The sequence below is a fragment of the Glossina fuscipes genome, unplaced genomic scaffold, assembly GCF_014805625.2.
Source record: "Glossina fuscipes isolate IAEA_lab_2018 unplaced genomic scaffold, Yale_Gfus_2 109, whole genome shotgun sequence".
NCBI lineage: Eukaryota > Metazoa > Arthropoda > Insecta > Diptera > Glossinidae > Glossina > Glossina fuscipes.
In genome coordinates, this window is record NW_023998452.1 from 456464 (window position 1) to 471043 (window position 14580).

The following is a 14580-nucleotide window of genomic DNA, read 5'->3' on the forward strand; positions in this document are numbered from 1 at the left end:
TATAATAATAATTTAAACAGAAAACAACTCTTCACTCAACTCAACAAGTTGTTGAATTGCTGACATGCAGAAGGAGAAGGATATAACTCTACAGGAGTGACTAGTGAAAAAAGTCTGCTAAAAGCTCTTTATTCCGCACATTATCTCGAGAAGCTAAGTTTATTAATGTTCTTAGCCGTTTATTCTGAATTTTAAAATTTTAAAATTACGTTTTATTATTGTGAATGAAGGACTGTTTGTGAAAGTGGCATAAATACATCAAAAAGATAGAAAAGAAAGCCTTTGATTTGAATATTTTATATGAAGCATACCTTCTCTTAGAAGCTTTTAAACTCTAATCAATGAAAAATGTCTTATGAATTCGCTAAGACGGATTTGTGTATTTCTATATATTTCTATAACGACTGCGCCACGGCTCTTTTTTAAAGTCTTAGATACTCTTAAAGTATAGATTCTCTTGTGAATCACATTTGCGCAGAGCAGTACTATGTTACAGTTATATACGTAAACGAACATTACATTTTGCATAAAATTGTAGAAGTACGAAGAATTTGCTTATGACACCTACTTGAAAAAGTTACTTAATACTCTCACTGGCTTGTCTGGCTAGAAAAACGGCTACAAATATGTAGTTGTTATTTTCGGAAATACTAGAAAACTATCTTAGAGTCTTAGTCGTGAATATTAAAGTTTTACATGAAAGGCGAATGGTCGTGAATAACTTTAGAACTTAAACATGGATTAAATTTTTCTTGCTTCAAAACTTGAATATTGCGCAAAAAATCCTTATTCCGCACATACTGAGAGCGACCCGAATATTCTACGAAAAATTTGGTTTTAATTTGTATTTGAATATAGTTAGTTGGTGATTACAATAAAGCCGGTATATTTGAAAACAGTACAAGTCTAAGACAGAAATTAGAAATATTTTTAAATGAAATGTTAAAATTTAGTTTGAAAGACAAATTCTCGCTCGAATACTTGCGTAAGTAACTCGAAAGTCTTTATATGGCAAAATGGTATAAATATGAAATTTTTAAAAATAATTTCAGATCGGTTGCCGACTCTTAGTTGGAAAAGGGTATCAAAACAATCATATGCGGCACTGACTTTAAAAAGCGACGCAAAATTTTCTTTTAAACTTGACTTTGCTATAATCAGAACAACTAAGAGAACATTCTTATACATATGAAAGATGGTGCAAAATCTTACCGATTCCTATGATATTTCTTTTCTCAAATCAGATTTTAAAGCTGTACTTAGAGGTTAAGTTCGGCGGAATATTTCATTTGATTCATAGTCGAAAATCATCTGCTGTTGATTTGCTGAGTTGAGTTGGGAGTTGTTCGAATAAGTAAGAAAATCATATTTGGGCGTGACTGAGTCTTTTCTACTAATCACCGTTATCCTGAAAAAAGAAACCTCAAATAAGGCAAAGAACTAAGTTTTCATTCTTTATAATAATTGTCAGGCGCGGCTGAATTCTTCTATTTTCAGAATAAAAGTGCAAATTTATAGGGTGTTTGTGTTGCGCTTTATGAGTAACAAACAACAAACACGAAAAGCAAGCCACACGAAAAGGTGCTCTCAAGCTATTGTTGCAAATTCCTTTGCTAGTTTTCAGACGATGTTTTCATTTTTGCGAATCCGAGAATGTTTACCCAAGACGAACAGACGGACATGCTTAGGTGCAATCCGAATTTGGAACGGTCCTATTAATTTGTATAAGTTATGGGGTTTTTGGAACTTGCTTATCCGCGGTACAAAGATATTGAGAAAAAAATTAAATTTTTATACTACACTATAATGTTGAATGGGTGTAATCAATTTTCCCCCTTTTGTCCCTACGCTAACTACAGTATCGGACGTAGGACATGCGTTCCAATTTTTGTGTATGAGTAATGAGCAAAAACCCAATTTTTTATTCCTCCTGAAAAACAGCCGCGTTCTCAATGTACGTAGTACTATAGGCGTGTCCTTCGACCGATTTTCAATGTCAACCTACGTACAAGATCTTTAAAAGTTGCTGCGAAATGTGAAGTCGATAGCTTAATTTTTGCGGACTCGCGAATGTTTTTAGCAGACATTACTGGACGGACATGCTTAGATCGACTCTGAATATCATACTAATCAAGAATACATGTACTTTGTAGCATGCTGGAAGGTTTCTGCAGTGGATATACCCCTGATCCTTCGAAGGTGGGTACACACTACTAAGCCAAATTTGTATTAGACTTTCTACTCTCCTATCTCTCTCTCTCTCTCTCTCTCTTTCTCTCTCTCTCTCTACGAGTTTTTACATAAAAACCGTTAGATAGAAATGGTATAACTTGAAAACATTAATTAAAAAGAGTTTTTATTTTACATGTCTAAGTTTTATATGGGCAAGCGGGCCAGGTTAAATACAAATTGTTAAAATAAAATGTGGTCCATAACTTTCACATATTTTTCTTCTTCTTTCAGGAACTTCAACTGTAGCTGTAGCTGTGTAGTAAGAACAAATCTAAGTCTAACTAAGGATATCGTAAATGAACCTGCTGAGCTGTAACAAGAATATCAGTTATGCTGCATAATAAAGCGCCTTAGTTAGAGTGTGTGTATGTGTTGGTGTGTGTACGTGTGAAGCAGAAAACAAAAAGTGTTGATTAACAGTGTTGAGAAACATTAGACAAAAACATCTTTTTTTTTAGATTGAAAAAATTCTTTTCAATTCCAGTGAATCCACGCACTGAACAATTTTTTTTTTGTTTTTTTTTTTTTTTGTTTGCTTGTTAAATATCTACTCACACTTACGCGGATAACGGTTGTGCTTCGTATGTGCAATAAAACTTTGAAATTTTGTATACATACATGCAAACATATTGTACGCGCGAAAAAAACGTGAAAAGTGCAACGTTGCTGAATTATTGCGTGTTGCTGCGTTGTTCGTGTGTGAATTGTTACCGTACCATACCATACCATGCATATCTAATGTACGCACAAATGATTTGTGACACTGCCGGCAATGTCAACAGTTAAACGCAATTGCTTTTAAAGAGCGCACGCATATAATACACATCTTCAGTTAAAGTGTCGTCATATGATCGTCATCTCTAGAAAATCAACTTCAACGAAAACCCCTTTTTTCTGATTTTTTTCGTTTTTCGTTTTTTTTTTTTTTTTTTTTTTTTGAAATAAAAACATCACGTTTTCACGCCATACTCGCCGTAAAGGAAGCCGTGAACGTTTTCATTTAGAAGAATAACGAAGCGTATAATAATAATAACAACAACAACCGTAAATTTTATATATGTAAAGGGCTGTTATGCAGCAAATGTTGCAAATGGGATTTGGGTGTTAATTTATGCATAAACTCTACCATATCGTTTACAGTGTGTTCAGTGAACTGGGTAAGGTGGGCATATTGCCGCTCAATTGCTTTTGACAGACGAGTTGTGAAGTCAAGTGGCATTGCGCTGTTCATCGTGCCATAGTGACAAAGTGAAGCAGTTTATTGTTGTTAACCTCACTCACATATACTAATAACTTGAGTAAGTGCGTTATAAGCCGTAAGCAGAGCAGTATACAGTGCATCTGTTTGTGATTCGTCATTGTTATTTTTTTGCCAGTGACGTCATTGACGTCACGTAATCCAGTTTAATTTGTATTTGTTTCTTCATTTGTGCTGTGGTTTGGCGCAGTTTTGCTTGCGTTCGTTGCATTCCTTCTTGGTTTTAGTACAACATTTTATGATGGCTGTTACCGCATTGAGCTCAGGCTCTTCTAACATTTTATTAAGTTCATATTTTACTGATGTGTCTACAACAGCAACGGCAACAGCAACAACAGCAGCAGCAACAATATCTCCCGCTTTCCCTTCCCGCTCATTAACGTGTTTTAGTTATCATATTGTTCGTGCGCTATTCACCGTTCTTGTGCTAGTGCAGCATATGTTTACCGTATCTGGCATAACGGATCGTTTAATTGTGCAAACGACAAGTGGTCCCGTGCGTGGTCGTGCTGTTACAGTACAGGGCCGCGAAGTGCATGTCTTTACTGGCATACCATACGCTAAGCCGCCTGTGGACGATTTACGTTTTCGTAAGCCAGTCCCAGCTGAACCCTGGCATGGCGTTTTAGATGCCACTAAATTGCCGGCAACATGTGTACAGGAGCGGTAAGTATCGTTTGGTTTTTAAGTAGAAAAAAAAAAAGAGAAAAATATCTTGATAGGCATTCGCTAGAAGTTTCATTTTTTCTTTTTTTTTTATTAAAACTTCTTAACGTTTTCTTCTTATAATTTGTGTTTGTTGTGGCGTATTGTTGTAGTGGTGGTAACGCCGCAGCTAGACTACGCTATAACCTAGTTTCAGTGAGATGTTGTTGTTACAAACAATGAAAATTTATGCAATGCATGCATAAATATATTGTGACGTCAAGCAATTATGACGTCATTGCGCGTGTATAGAAATTTTTTTTTAGGTCACGTGTTATGAATGAATGAATAAATTCAAATTGGCTGAAAAATTGTTTATCTTTTTAATTTAGTAAATAATTCCCTTAGATGGTTGTTGGAAGGAGAGTCTTTCGAAAGAGTACCTAACCAAAGCGCTACGTAAGCAATTTGCTTAGAGACTTATGATAAAAATTATTATTATATAGTTGAAAGGCAAAGTTGCTTTTTGGGAATACTTCGCGCAGCAGGAATTTTCATAATCTGTTGATTATATAAAAAATAAAAAAATTGTTTTCTTATTATAAAGAAATGTCTAATGAGAATCTATGGATTTTCTAAAGGACGGCGTTATCCTTATTACTACCCAGCAGGGGTTATTCTGTCAAAGAGTAGTAGCATAGTGTTCGAGGACTTTGAATAGGTCAACTTCTATTTCGAAACAACCGGCTTTTGCGCGTGGTCTCACAAATGTATTGTAAAGAGTGAATGCGATGCCCTAGGTCGGCAGGATTCACGTTCCTGCTGCGTATCGTGAGTGCCAACTGAATGAAGGCGAAAAAAATGGTTTGTTTGATAATGTTTTGGAAAATAAATGGGGTTACACTTAATTAGATCACATTTGGCTACGGTTATGAGATTAGTATGTGATTGATTTTAGGGTTCTAAAGGGCTTTGAAATCCTCGCTTATAGGAGTTTTTTGCGTAATACGAGATTACAAAAATTTTTCTAAATTTACTCTCTTCGATTGAAGTCCATACCACCACCATCACCATTTATCAGTGACATTAAAGTCGTTTTAGTGTCACATATGTGTTATAAGGGATTGTTTTGCTTACCAAAACCCCCAACTCCTAAACAACGGCAAACCCTGTTTAGAAAATAAGCATTCACTGGAACATAAAACTTAAAAACAAAGCGACTATCGTGCCCATCTACGCTGCGGCCAACTAATCATTGTTTTCTTTGTTCCCAGTGGCGGGACAGACTGCAACTACCACAGATAAAGGCCTTAACATAATCATTCCACGATAGATTAACAACGACTTAAACATCAAACTTAGTTTTTATGATTCTGATTAAAAGTCAAAGATGAAATCTTTTAACACTTTCTCGTACAATATCGAAGAAAGAAACGAAATGCGGATGAGGAATCATAGGCGGATAACAATAAATTCTAATCTTTGTCGAATATATTTTGCAAATAATCACATTAACGAGGAAATTGCAACAACTTATGGGTCATTCGCGAAATATTTATTTGGAAAAATTGCAATTTGCTTCACTTATCCAAATCCTTCCTATATATTTTTAGAAATTTCGCAAAGTGAGCCCTCGAAATGCGATCCGAAATAAAGAATGGAGTAAAAGATAGATAATCGAAGTATGTCCACTTTTTAAACCCTTTGTAAATTTTTATGTCAGTTTTGTAAAACGAAAAGCTTTTCAAAAATTTATTTTTTTTTCCTTTTTAACGCAACAGAATATGTGATTTATCCCAAAGAGATTCGTTGACGAAATATGCCCAAAACAAAAACACCAAATTTAAGCTGAATTTCCTTGCGGGTATAACATTGCAACTTCGTTCAAGTAAAGTAACTATCGCGATATACACGCATGGCGGAATTACTTGGGGGACCTATGCGGCCCTGTATTGGTTTATAATCCACGTTATGACGTAATTTGTCTACTGCATGCTCAGCCATACGAGATTGATATTCCGGCTGCGGTTGTGGTTCCCAATAAAATTCTGTTTTTCGCCGTCGCGGATATAATTCCAAGTTATTTACTGATCCTGGGAACTAAAAAAAAAGCAAGAAAAAAAAAAAAACCAATCACATGAATCAAATTAATTCACGTAACGTAATTTGAATTTGTGAATAAATTACCTTCGAAGGAAACATGTTTTACAATTTTTTTTTTATTATATAAATGTTGAAGAAAAAAATTTAAAATTTTTCAAAGTAAATTTTAAATGCGAATTTTTTTTTTTGTCGTTTTCTTCCGAATATATGTTGAAACATGTTGGTTTTTCTCTATCAAATCTTTCAAGGCCAACTAAACTTATTTTCTTTAAAAAGAAGTCAGCTATGAACAAACACGAGTGGATTTATACTACATAAGCAACTTACTGTCTCTCACACACTATCCATTGCGTATATATTTGTGACTCAATTAGAGCTATTGTTCTATGCAACAATTAGATGATGCTGCTGTTCACTACTTATATCGAGATGTAAACCTGTGTTGATTGTGTTAAGATTCATAAGGTTTTGATACAATTATTTCCGTTCAAAGACAAGTTTAACTGTCGAAATTTTTGCGACCCTCTTCCTGAAAGAGTATGAATAGACCAAAAAAAAAGAAAAGAAAAACATCAATAAGGAAGTGTCCTTCTCAGTACCCCAGCTTATGCTTAACTAGAAGTAAAACTCACAAGAGCAGATTTATCTACTGGCAACCGAAAAACCTTCTAGCTGAAGCCACGGCGGTTGCTCTTGCGCCTATCACTGAAGGCAAAATGCTGCAGTTGGTGCAATTTGAGAAACCCGTTTATTAACTGTTCGTCCTAAAGCGCGATGAAGCTCGATCGCAGTTCGCCTGAGGGTTTGGCACATTATGGGTCTGAGTGCTGTCAATACCATAAACAAAATGGGAACAAATATTAGGCAAAAACGTTTACGATTTGCGAAACCGTTTCAACCCATGCTTATCTGAACAGAGTTTCTGTCGTCATGAGAAAACGCCCGTTCCGCACGGATGTCATGTTCTGCCGAGAAGACGCAGAATCTGTGAATAGAACATTTTTCTACTTCTTTTGAAATAGACGCCTTCTTCCACAAAAAACCCGATAATTGTTTGTTTATAAGTTATTATTATTATTATTATTATTATAAATTTAGCCAGAGAATAAATTCTAAGACTAAAGTCTTAAAGCACTAGCATCTAGGGCTATCGGCTTTTTATTAAAAATTCTACCGCACTTGAGGTTTGAACCCACGACTATTGAGTTACTAGTCGAGACTCTTGCCTACTCAGCCACTCAGGCGGATGTGTTTATAAGTTAATAAAGGGATCGAGAATCCGCATCGATTTCGGGATTTCAGCACTCCCCAGGAGGCAAAGGCAATCCTGGAGGCAATTAAAGCTGCCAATATAACTCTATTGTTTTAAATTATTTTAAAAAAAATTGTCTTTTCTAAAAGAACAATGTATTGCCCGTTCACTTAGCTCAGTTAACCATCTGTTGTTGATTTGCTGCTAAAAGAAGAGGAAGTATATTTCATAGAGAATAAAAATTTTCCTAGATTGTAGATAGTTTTTGGACATATAAGCCAAAAATCTATTGGCTTAGTCTATCTCTACTCAATAAACCTAAAAAAAAAAAAAAAAAACAATAAAAAATAGCTTTAATTTTAAATTCGTCTGACAAATGGAAATCCTATAGTAAACGCTTGGTTTTCTATTTGCAACTTTTTCAAATAGATATGAGTATTTTCCTGGCTTTTCCGGTGAAGAGATATGGAATCCCAACACAAATGTATCGGAGGATTGTTTATTTATAAATATCTGGGCACCAGCTAAAGCCCGCATACGCCATGGACGTGGCGCAAACGGTGGTGAGGTGAGTTCCTTCACCATCGTCGTTACATATCAGAATTCAATTTTGTTTGAAAATTATTTTATAGCATACCGCGAAAAACGATCAAGATCATATGCAACATGGCCTGATTGCGCAGAATTCCTCAAGTGGTTTACCCATATTAATTTGGATATATGGCGGCGGCTTTATGACCGGCTCAGCTACCTTGGATATCTATAATGCTGATATAATGTCGGCGGTGGGAAATGTTATAGTAGCGTCGTTCCAATATCGTGTTGGTGCATTTGGTTTTCTACATCTTTCACCGGTAATGCCAGGTTTCGAAGAAGAGGCCCCCGGCAACGTAGGCCTTTGGGATCAAGCATTGGCCATACGTTGGCTTAAGGAGAATGCCCGAGCATTTGGCGGTAATCCCGACTGGATGACTCTTTTCGGGGAGTCAGCCGGCTCGAGTTCCGTAAATGCTCAACTCATGTCGCCCGTTACCCGAGGATTAGTTAAGCGTGGAATGATGCAATCAGGGACTATGAACGCGCCGTGGAGTCATATGACTTCAGAGAAAGCTGTGGAAATTGGAAAATCGTTAATTAACGATTGCAATTGTAATGTTTCGCTATTAACGGTAAGTAAAGCCGTGACTCCTTCCTCATGCTTTTATTCTTTATCTTTTTCGATTTATTATTATTGTTGCTGTCGATGGATGGATGCTTAGGAAAATCCTCAAGCTGTCATGGCTTGCATGCGTGCCGTAGATGCTAAAACGATTTCGGTTCAACAATGGAATTCATATTCAGGCATTTTAAGCTTTCCATCGGCACCGACTATAGATGGCGCCTTTTTACCCGCTGATCCTATGACTCTACTAAAAACTGCTGATCTAAATGGCTATGATATAATGATTGGTAACGTTAAAGATGAGGGTAAGTCTCCATTTAAAAAAAAAAAAAAAAAAAAAAAAAATAAATAAATAAATAAATAAATTTCACGCTGCGTTAACTTATATGTGACGTCATTTGCAGTTTCATAACAGTAAATGAATATCTAAAAGAACCTTGAAATATTTTCATTGCTATTGTTGTTTTCACCAGATGCCCTACTTTTTTAGTCTTAACTTTTTCTATTCGCATCAGAGAATTTTCGAATTTATGAACTTTTTTTTTTTTTTTTAAATTAATTGACAATTCGAGCTGCTGTTAATGATGCTTCATCAGTAATAGTGGCATTTACGCAAAACTTATGCATATGTATGCGTTCCGTTAAGCCATTCGTTAAGTTTTAACAAATGAAAGTTTTATTTGATTCACAGTTTCGCTGTTGCACTGAAATTCTCCTGAGGTAAAGTGAAAAGTAAGCTCGTAACGTATTCTACGTAAGCATACATATGTATAATTTTTGCTGACGTTACTTACTATGATTTGTAGCTCTGCAGGCACTTTTTATAACAATCATTTCGTATTACGTATTGAATGTTTGCTCTAATACTAGTTTTGAAGGGATGTGTTGCTTTCCCTTTTACATAAGGTCCTTGGACATCATTTGACATATGCAATAGTATTGGCATCGGAAAATATATTCAAATAAAAGAAAAAGTAAAGAGTTAAGTTAGTTTCACCCACGGCAAGGATTAAATGGTGCACGATATTGTTTTTATTTTTTTAGAATAATTGACTTGAATATCAATCTTTAAGATTTCAGTAAGTTAAATAGTTGTAGAATATTTAGTAAATTTTTTTATATTATCTGTGTCTTTTCCGGCTTAGTGAACTTGTGTTTCAAAGTTTTTGAAGTAACACTCTCATAATCGGGTGAAATAAGCATCCATATCGTTGAGCCGTAGAAATGTGACGAAAGATATATAACGAAAAGTGCAACGCTTTCAAATAATACAAGTCATAAAGCATGTCTCAAAAACTTCGTTACGATATATAAGGAAACTCGGAAGCATTTCATTTTTCTTTCTAAAACGGTGAAGGCTATTAAACTGGTCGAATTCGCAGCGTTCTTGATAATCTGATCCTAATAGTAGTGGGAATATTTAATGTAAGTTGAAGGGTCTCTCCCGTAATACTTGAGAAAGAGGCGGTTTTTACTATCCTTTATCTTCTTACCTCAATCCAGTACTCTAAAGCAAAGTAAGCATTATAAAGGCTTAGAAAGTGTACGCAGTCTTTCACAGCATAGCGTAGAAATTCGACAGAACGCGTTTTAATAGAAGTGACGTCCCAGGTTAGACTTTCGTAAACAAAATAATGGAAATTCTGAGAAACATCTCGTACTACATTCTCAACGTACTAACGAATTTCTAAAAAAACAACATTTTGATAATAAAACATGTAAAACAATTGTTAATCTTAGAGATATCTAGACGAAATTCCCACAGTGCTGTTCTGCATCATAACTTAACGATTGTTATCGACATATCTATTCATAATAGAGTCTCATCTGGCGTGGATGTAAAGCAATTTAAATTTTTCCGGGTGCTGCTTGACTTTTATTAGCTAACTAGGTGCCGTCAATTTTTCAAATCTCAACGCTAGATAAGCAAATTAAGCGAGGGTAGTTCAATCGCTCCGTTAATTTACAGTGAAGAAGTTATGCTTATGAGACGATGCATCAACATTTCCAAATGCCTATAAGGCTGCGAAGTCCTTAAAGAGGATATATATTAATTTATATCATATATTAAATATATTCAATACACGAATGCTTTGGTCAGTGCTTGGTCGGTGAAAGCCTAACACTTATCAATTGGGCCCACATCCGCACCCTATTTCTTTCTCCTTCCTCTCTTCTTGCTGACAGCTTACTCTGAGTTGTTGGTCATATTAAAAAACGACATTTTTGTATATGTATAAGTCGTTTCACCAGTATATAGTTTAATGGCTAAATGTAATGTCCTTCACTCTGTCCACATTATTGTGGCTTTAAAAAACCTTCTACGCCAGTTTTCTATTTCTATCAACAATCGCTAGATAGGAGGCTCAGTAAAAATCGGGAAATATCACAATTTTTCCTTTAGAAAGATGTCAATATGTCAAGCTTCAAGTGCGGAATAGCTTACAGTAGATTTTCAATTTGGAGCAGTGACAGTTGTTTGTTATTTCTTAAAAATTTGTTTTTTTTGTCCTTCTTGTTCTTAGCTTTAATAAGTGACGTGCGTTATGAAACAACTACGAAATGCAAAAAAAAAAAAAAACAAAAGCTCCAAGTCATATATAATTTCTCTTCCCTACTTATTTAGCCTTATTATCATCTTAATTGTCATCGTGCTATTTAATTATCAGAGCTACTCAGTGGTCTAGTCACATACACGCATGCATGTTGGTCGACCTAGGTTTTTTCGAGAACAAAAAAAAAAAAAAAAAAAAAAAAAAAAAATTTGAAGTTTGTTCGCTTGTTTACGAAATTTGTATTCATTTATATAGTTTTTTGCAACTGTTGTCAGCCTTTGCAACACTCTTACCTCTTTTTATTTTTTTCTTCTTAATTTGTTTTGTTTCTATTGCCCTTAAGGTATAATATAATCACCTTGTATTTTTGTTGTTTTAGGTGCTTTATTTTATACGTATATATATATATATATATATATATAATTTTGTTTTAGACTCTTTAGTTTTCGGTGCAACCTCCATCATCGCCTTAATTACTGTCATAAGAGTTGTTGCTGTTAACATTGTAAAAAAACAGTCGTTTGGCTGACGTTAGTGGTTCATATTATTTTCACTTAGTTGACCTCACCTCTCTGCTATGCACTGACTCTTCAATTTCATTTCACTATCCATCTCTGTCTTAAAATTTGACATTATTTGTATATGTGTTTATTACGTTTATTATTTATTCTCAACTTTTTTATATCATTTAGTCAGTATTATAGATATATTTTTGAAAAAGGAACGAGAGAATATGATGATAAATTATGTATGTTCAAAAAATATTATACAATGCTGTTAAACGTTGCAGTCAGTGCTAAAAAGAATAATTAAAACTGAACTTTTTCTTTTTCGACAATTTTTACTAAACCAAACAAACCCAAAATATGCGTCGGTTTGCGTATATATAAGTGCAAGGTCTTATTTTGACATCTTTTTATGATAATTAATTACGTATTGCCTGGGCCTGGTCTGTGTTTCTGCAAAGTTCAGAGATGATTTTCATTACAAAAATACTTAAAATTTAAAAAAAAAATTCACCTGGAAATAAATCCCAGATACTTTCTCTATTGTGTGTTCTAAGTCTTCGTCTCACTTTAGGATTTGTCATTACCCCTTCTTATGTAAATAATTTAGCGCTTTAGCCCTTAATGTATTGGCAAAGCTGTGCTGTAAATTTCGTAATTTGTATTACTCGCTGTTGGCTTTTAGTAGTAAATACACGTTCACCGTATATATGTAATAAAAAGTATTTTACCTGAAGTATTGGTGACGGGTGGCTATGTATTTTTCCCATCTGTCTGACAATTTGCGGATGTCAAGCGAAGAGAAACTGTTGCTCTTTTAAGACCAACCAGTTGTCGTAAATTACCGTGATTTGGCTTAACTATAGCCAGGAAGCTGCCTGAGCATTTCCCAGTTGAGTGCTTTCTAACTAACAGTTAACTGGCTTTGCCGCATGGATAGACGGACGGTTGTCATTTAAATAAAAGACTCGACATTAGCGTGAAATTTTGCTAATTTTCTGAACAGGGAGCAGTTCAAACCGTGTAATTATCGTTACCTGTGTTCCACCAGATTTTAATAGTAGCAATTCCCCTAAATGTGGTCTTAGGGCTACGTGCATACAAATTCCGGTTTCATATTTGCATACCTGTTAGAGTGAACATTGTAGTAGTTCAACCAAGGATATTAAGGTGAATTTTGGTAGTTTGATGGCAGATAAGCGAACAAAGCGGTTGTAAAGATGCGCGCTCGTCTCGAGTCTTTTAAATTAATATCTGCACAGGGAGCTAGGTAAAGAAGAATAGCGACTACCAAGTCTGTGTTTGGCGGTTCAAATTAAAGTGCAGTTGTGTTTACCTTGTTCACGGTATAGAGAGCGCACCGTCGGCAAAGACATAACGGTTACCGATTGTGCAGACAGCCACTAGGCTACAGTGGCTTCTTTATCTCTTTCCTTTTCCTCACTTTTTTCCGGTCTTACCGTGTTACGGGAATAGGGGACATTCCCTCAGTGATAGGTCATATAATTAAAAAAAAAAATGGGAGAATTAAAAATAGCTAAAAAGAAAGTTAAAGTATTATGCCTGAGCAAAACCGAAGTTTAGATGCTTTATACCAGTTTGCCTTATACGACTTTTCACCTACTTACATCGTAGATTACTAAAAATTATATGTTGTTGCTCTATTGCTTCCGAAGAGAACAATTGTGTGAGAACAAGTAAGGAAATTAAATCTACTTGGCTCAAATTTACTTCAAAAAATTTGTTTCTCAAATTAAGTTATGACAGTGTATCAAATCTAATTTACATGTAAAGGTGGAACACATGGGCGTACATTGCACCCGCAAAGATGCTTTGAAGGCATCAAAAATGGTTCAGAGGCGATTGTTGTAGTAAAAAGTGTTTATATCTATACCTCAAGTCTTTGCTGTTGTTGCGTACGTTCGTGTAAGTTAATAAAATTTCTATAAGCGAACTGTGGTGGTCGCCAGGAAGAAGTGAGAGAAGATTAAGAGCTACGACCAAGTGTGATCGAACTATGGTTAAATGTAGGTCATAATTATGTCTATTTAAATAAATATCAGCATAAAGATATAGGTATAAGGGTTAGTGAATAAATTTCTTATTTACGCTACAAAATAGGCAACGGCTTTCGTAATATATTGCGCCTAAATTCAGGAAAGAAATTTTAGCCTACATATGTCTTTAACAATCATCAACTAAAACCGGAGCAGATGATCAAAAATATAAATCATACTAACTAACATAAATATCAAAGACATCATTACAGTAAGCAAAAGTCAGGAAACTTTGAAACGATGATAATCTGTTCGGTACATATGTGTTGAAGAAGTATAAAAGGAGCGTCGCTAAAATAGAGCAAAAATTTAAATTCATTTCAGTGTAAATTTATATATTTTTATAGTTGTATGTATTTACGTTGTATTCTTTATCTTTTCTTGCACTTCTGCTTGTAGGTACTTATTTTCTTCTATATGATTTTATTGATTACTTTGATAAGGATGAAGCGACATCATTACCACGTGATAAATATTTAGAAATCATGAATAACATATTCAACAAGGCAACTCAAGCTGAACGTGAGGCTATCATATTTCAGGTAAGATGGCGAAGAGAAAAATTAATTAAAATTTATGCAAAAATCAATTTATGCAAATGTGGATATAACTTCATTTTTAATCTGCTAGTATTAAGGACAAATGTAAACACGAATCGCGCACACGTGATAATATTGCTTGCATTCATTTCTTTTTTCCCCCTAAACCTTTGTGCGAAGATTGTTCTTTCTTTTTTGTGCAGTACAGTTGGAGTAAATTGAAAATATTAAAAACGCGCAGGATATGCAGGGGATTAAAAAAATGTTCACA

General features: G+C 34.8%; 1 protein-coding gene across 1 annotated transcript in view; it reads left to right on the forward strand.

Annotated features, from left to right (window-relative positions):
• The window catches only part of LOC119638758 (acetylcholinesterase), a 95535-nt gene that overhangs the window by 52608 nt on the left and 28347 nt on the right, over positions 1–14580 (forward strand). The window contains exons 2-6 of the mRNA XM_038035748.1: positions 2464–4156; positions 7920–8058; positions 8123–8659; positions 8750–8957; positions 14170–14312. Of these exons, the coding sequence (XP_037891676.1) occupies positions 3729–4156; positions 7920–8058; positions 8123–8659; positions 8750–8957; positions 14170–14312 (1455 nt within the window). The 5' untranslated portion in view covers positions 2464–3728. The remainder of the gene's footprint in view (positions 1–2463; positions 4157–7919; positions 8059–8122; positions 8660–8749; positions 8958–14169; positions 14313–14580) is intronic.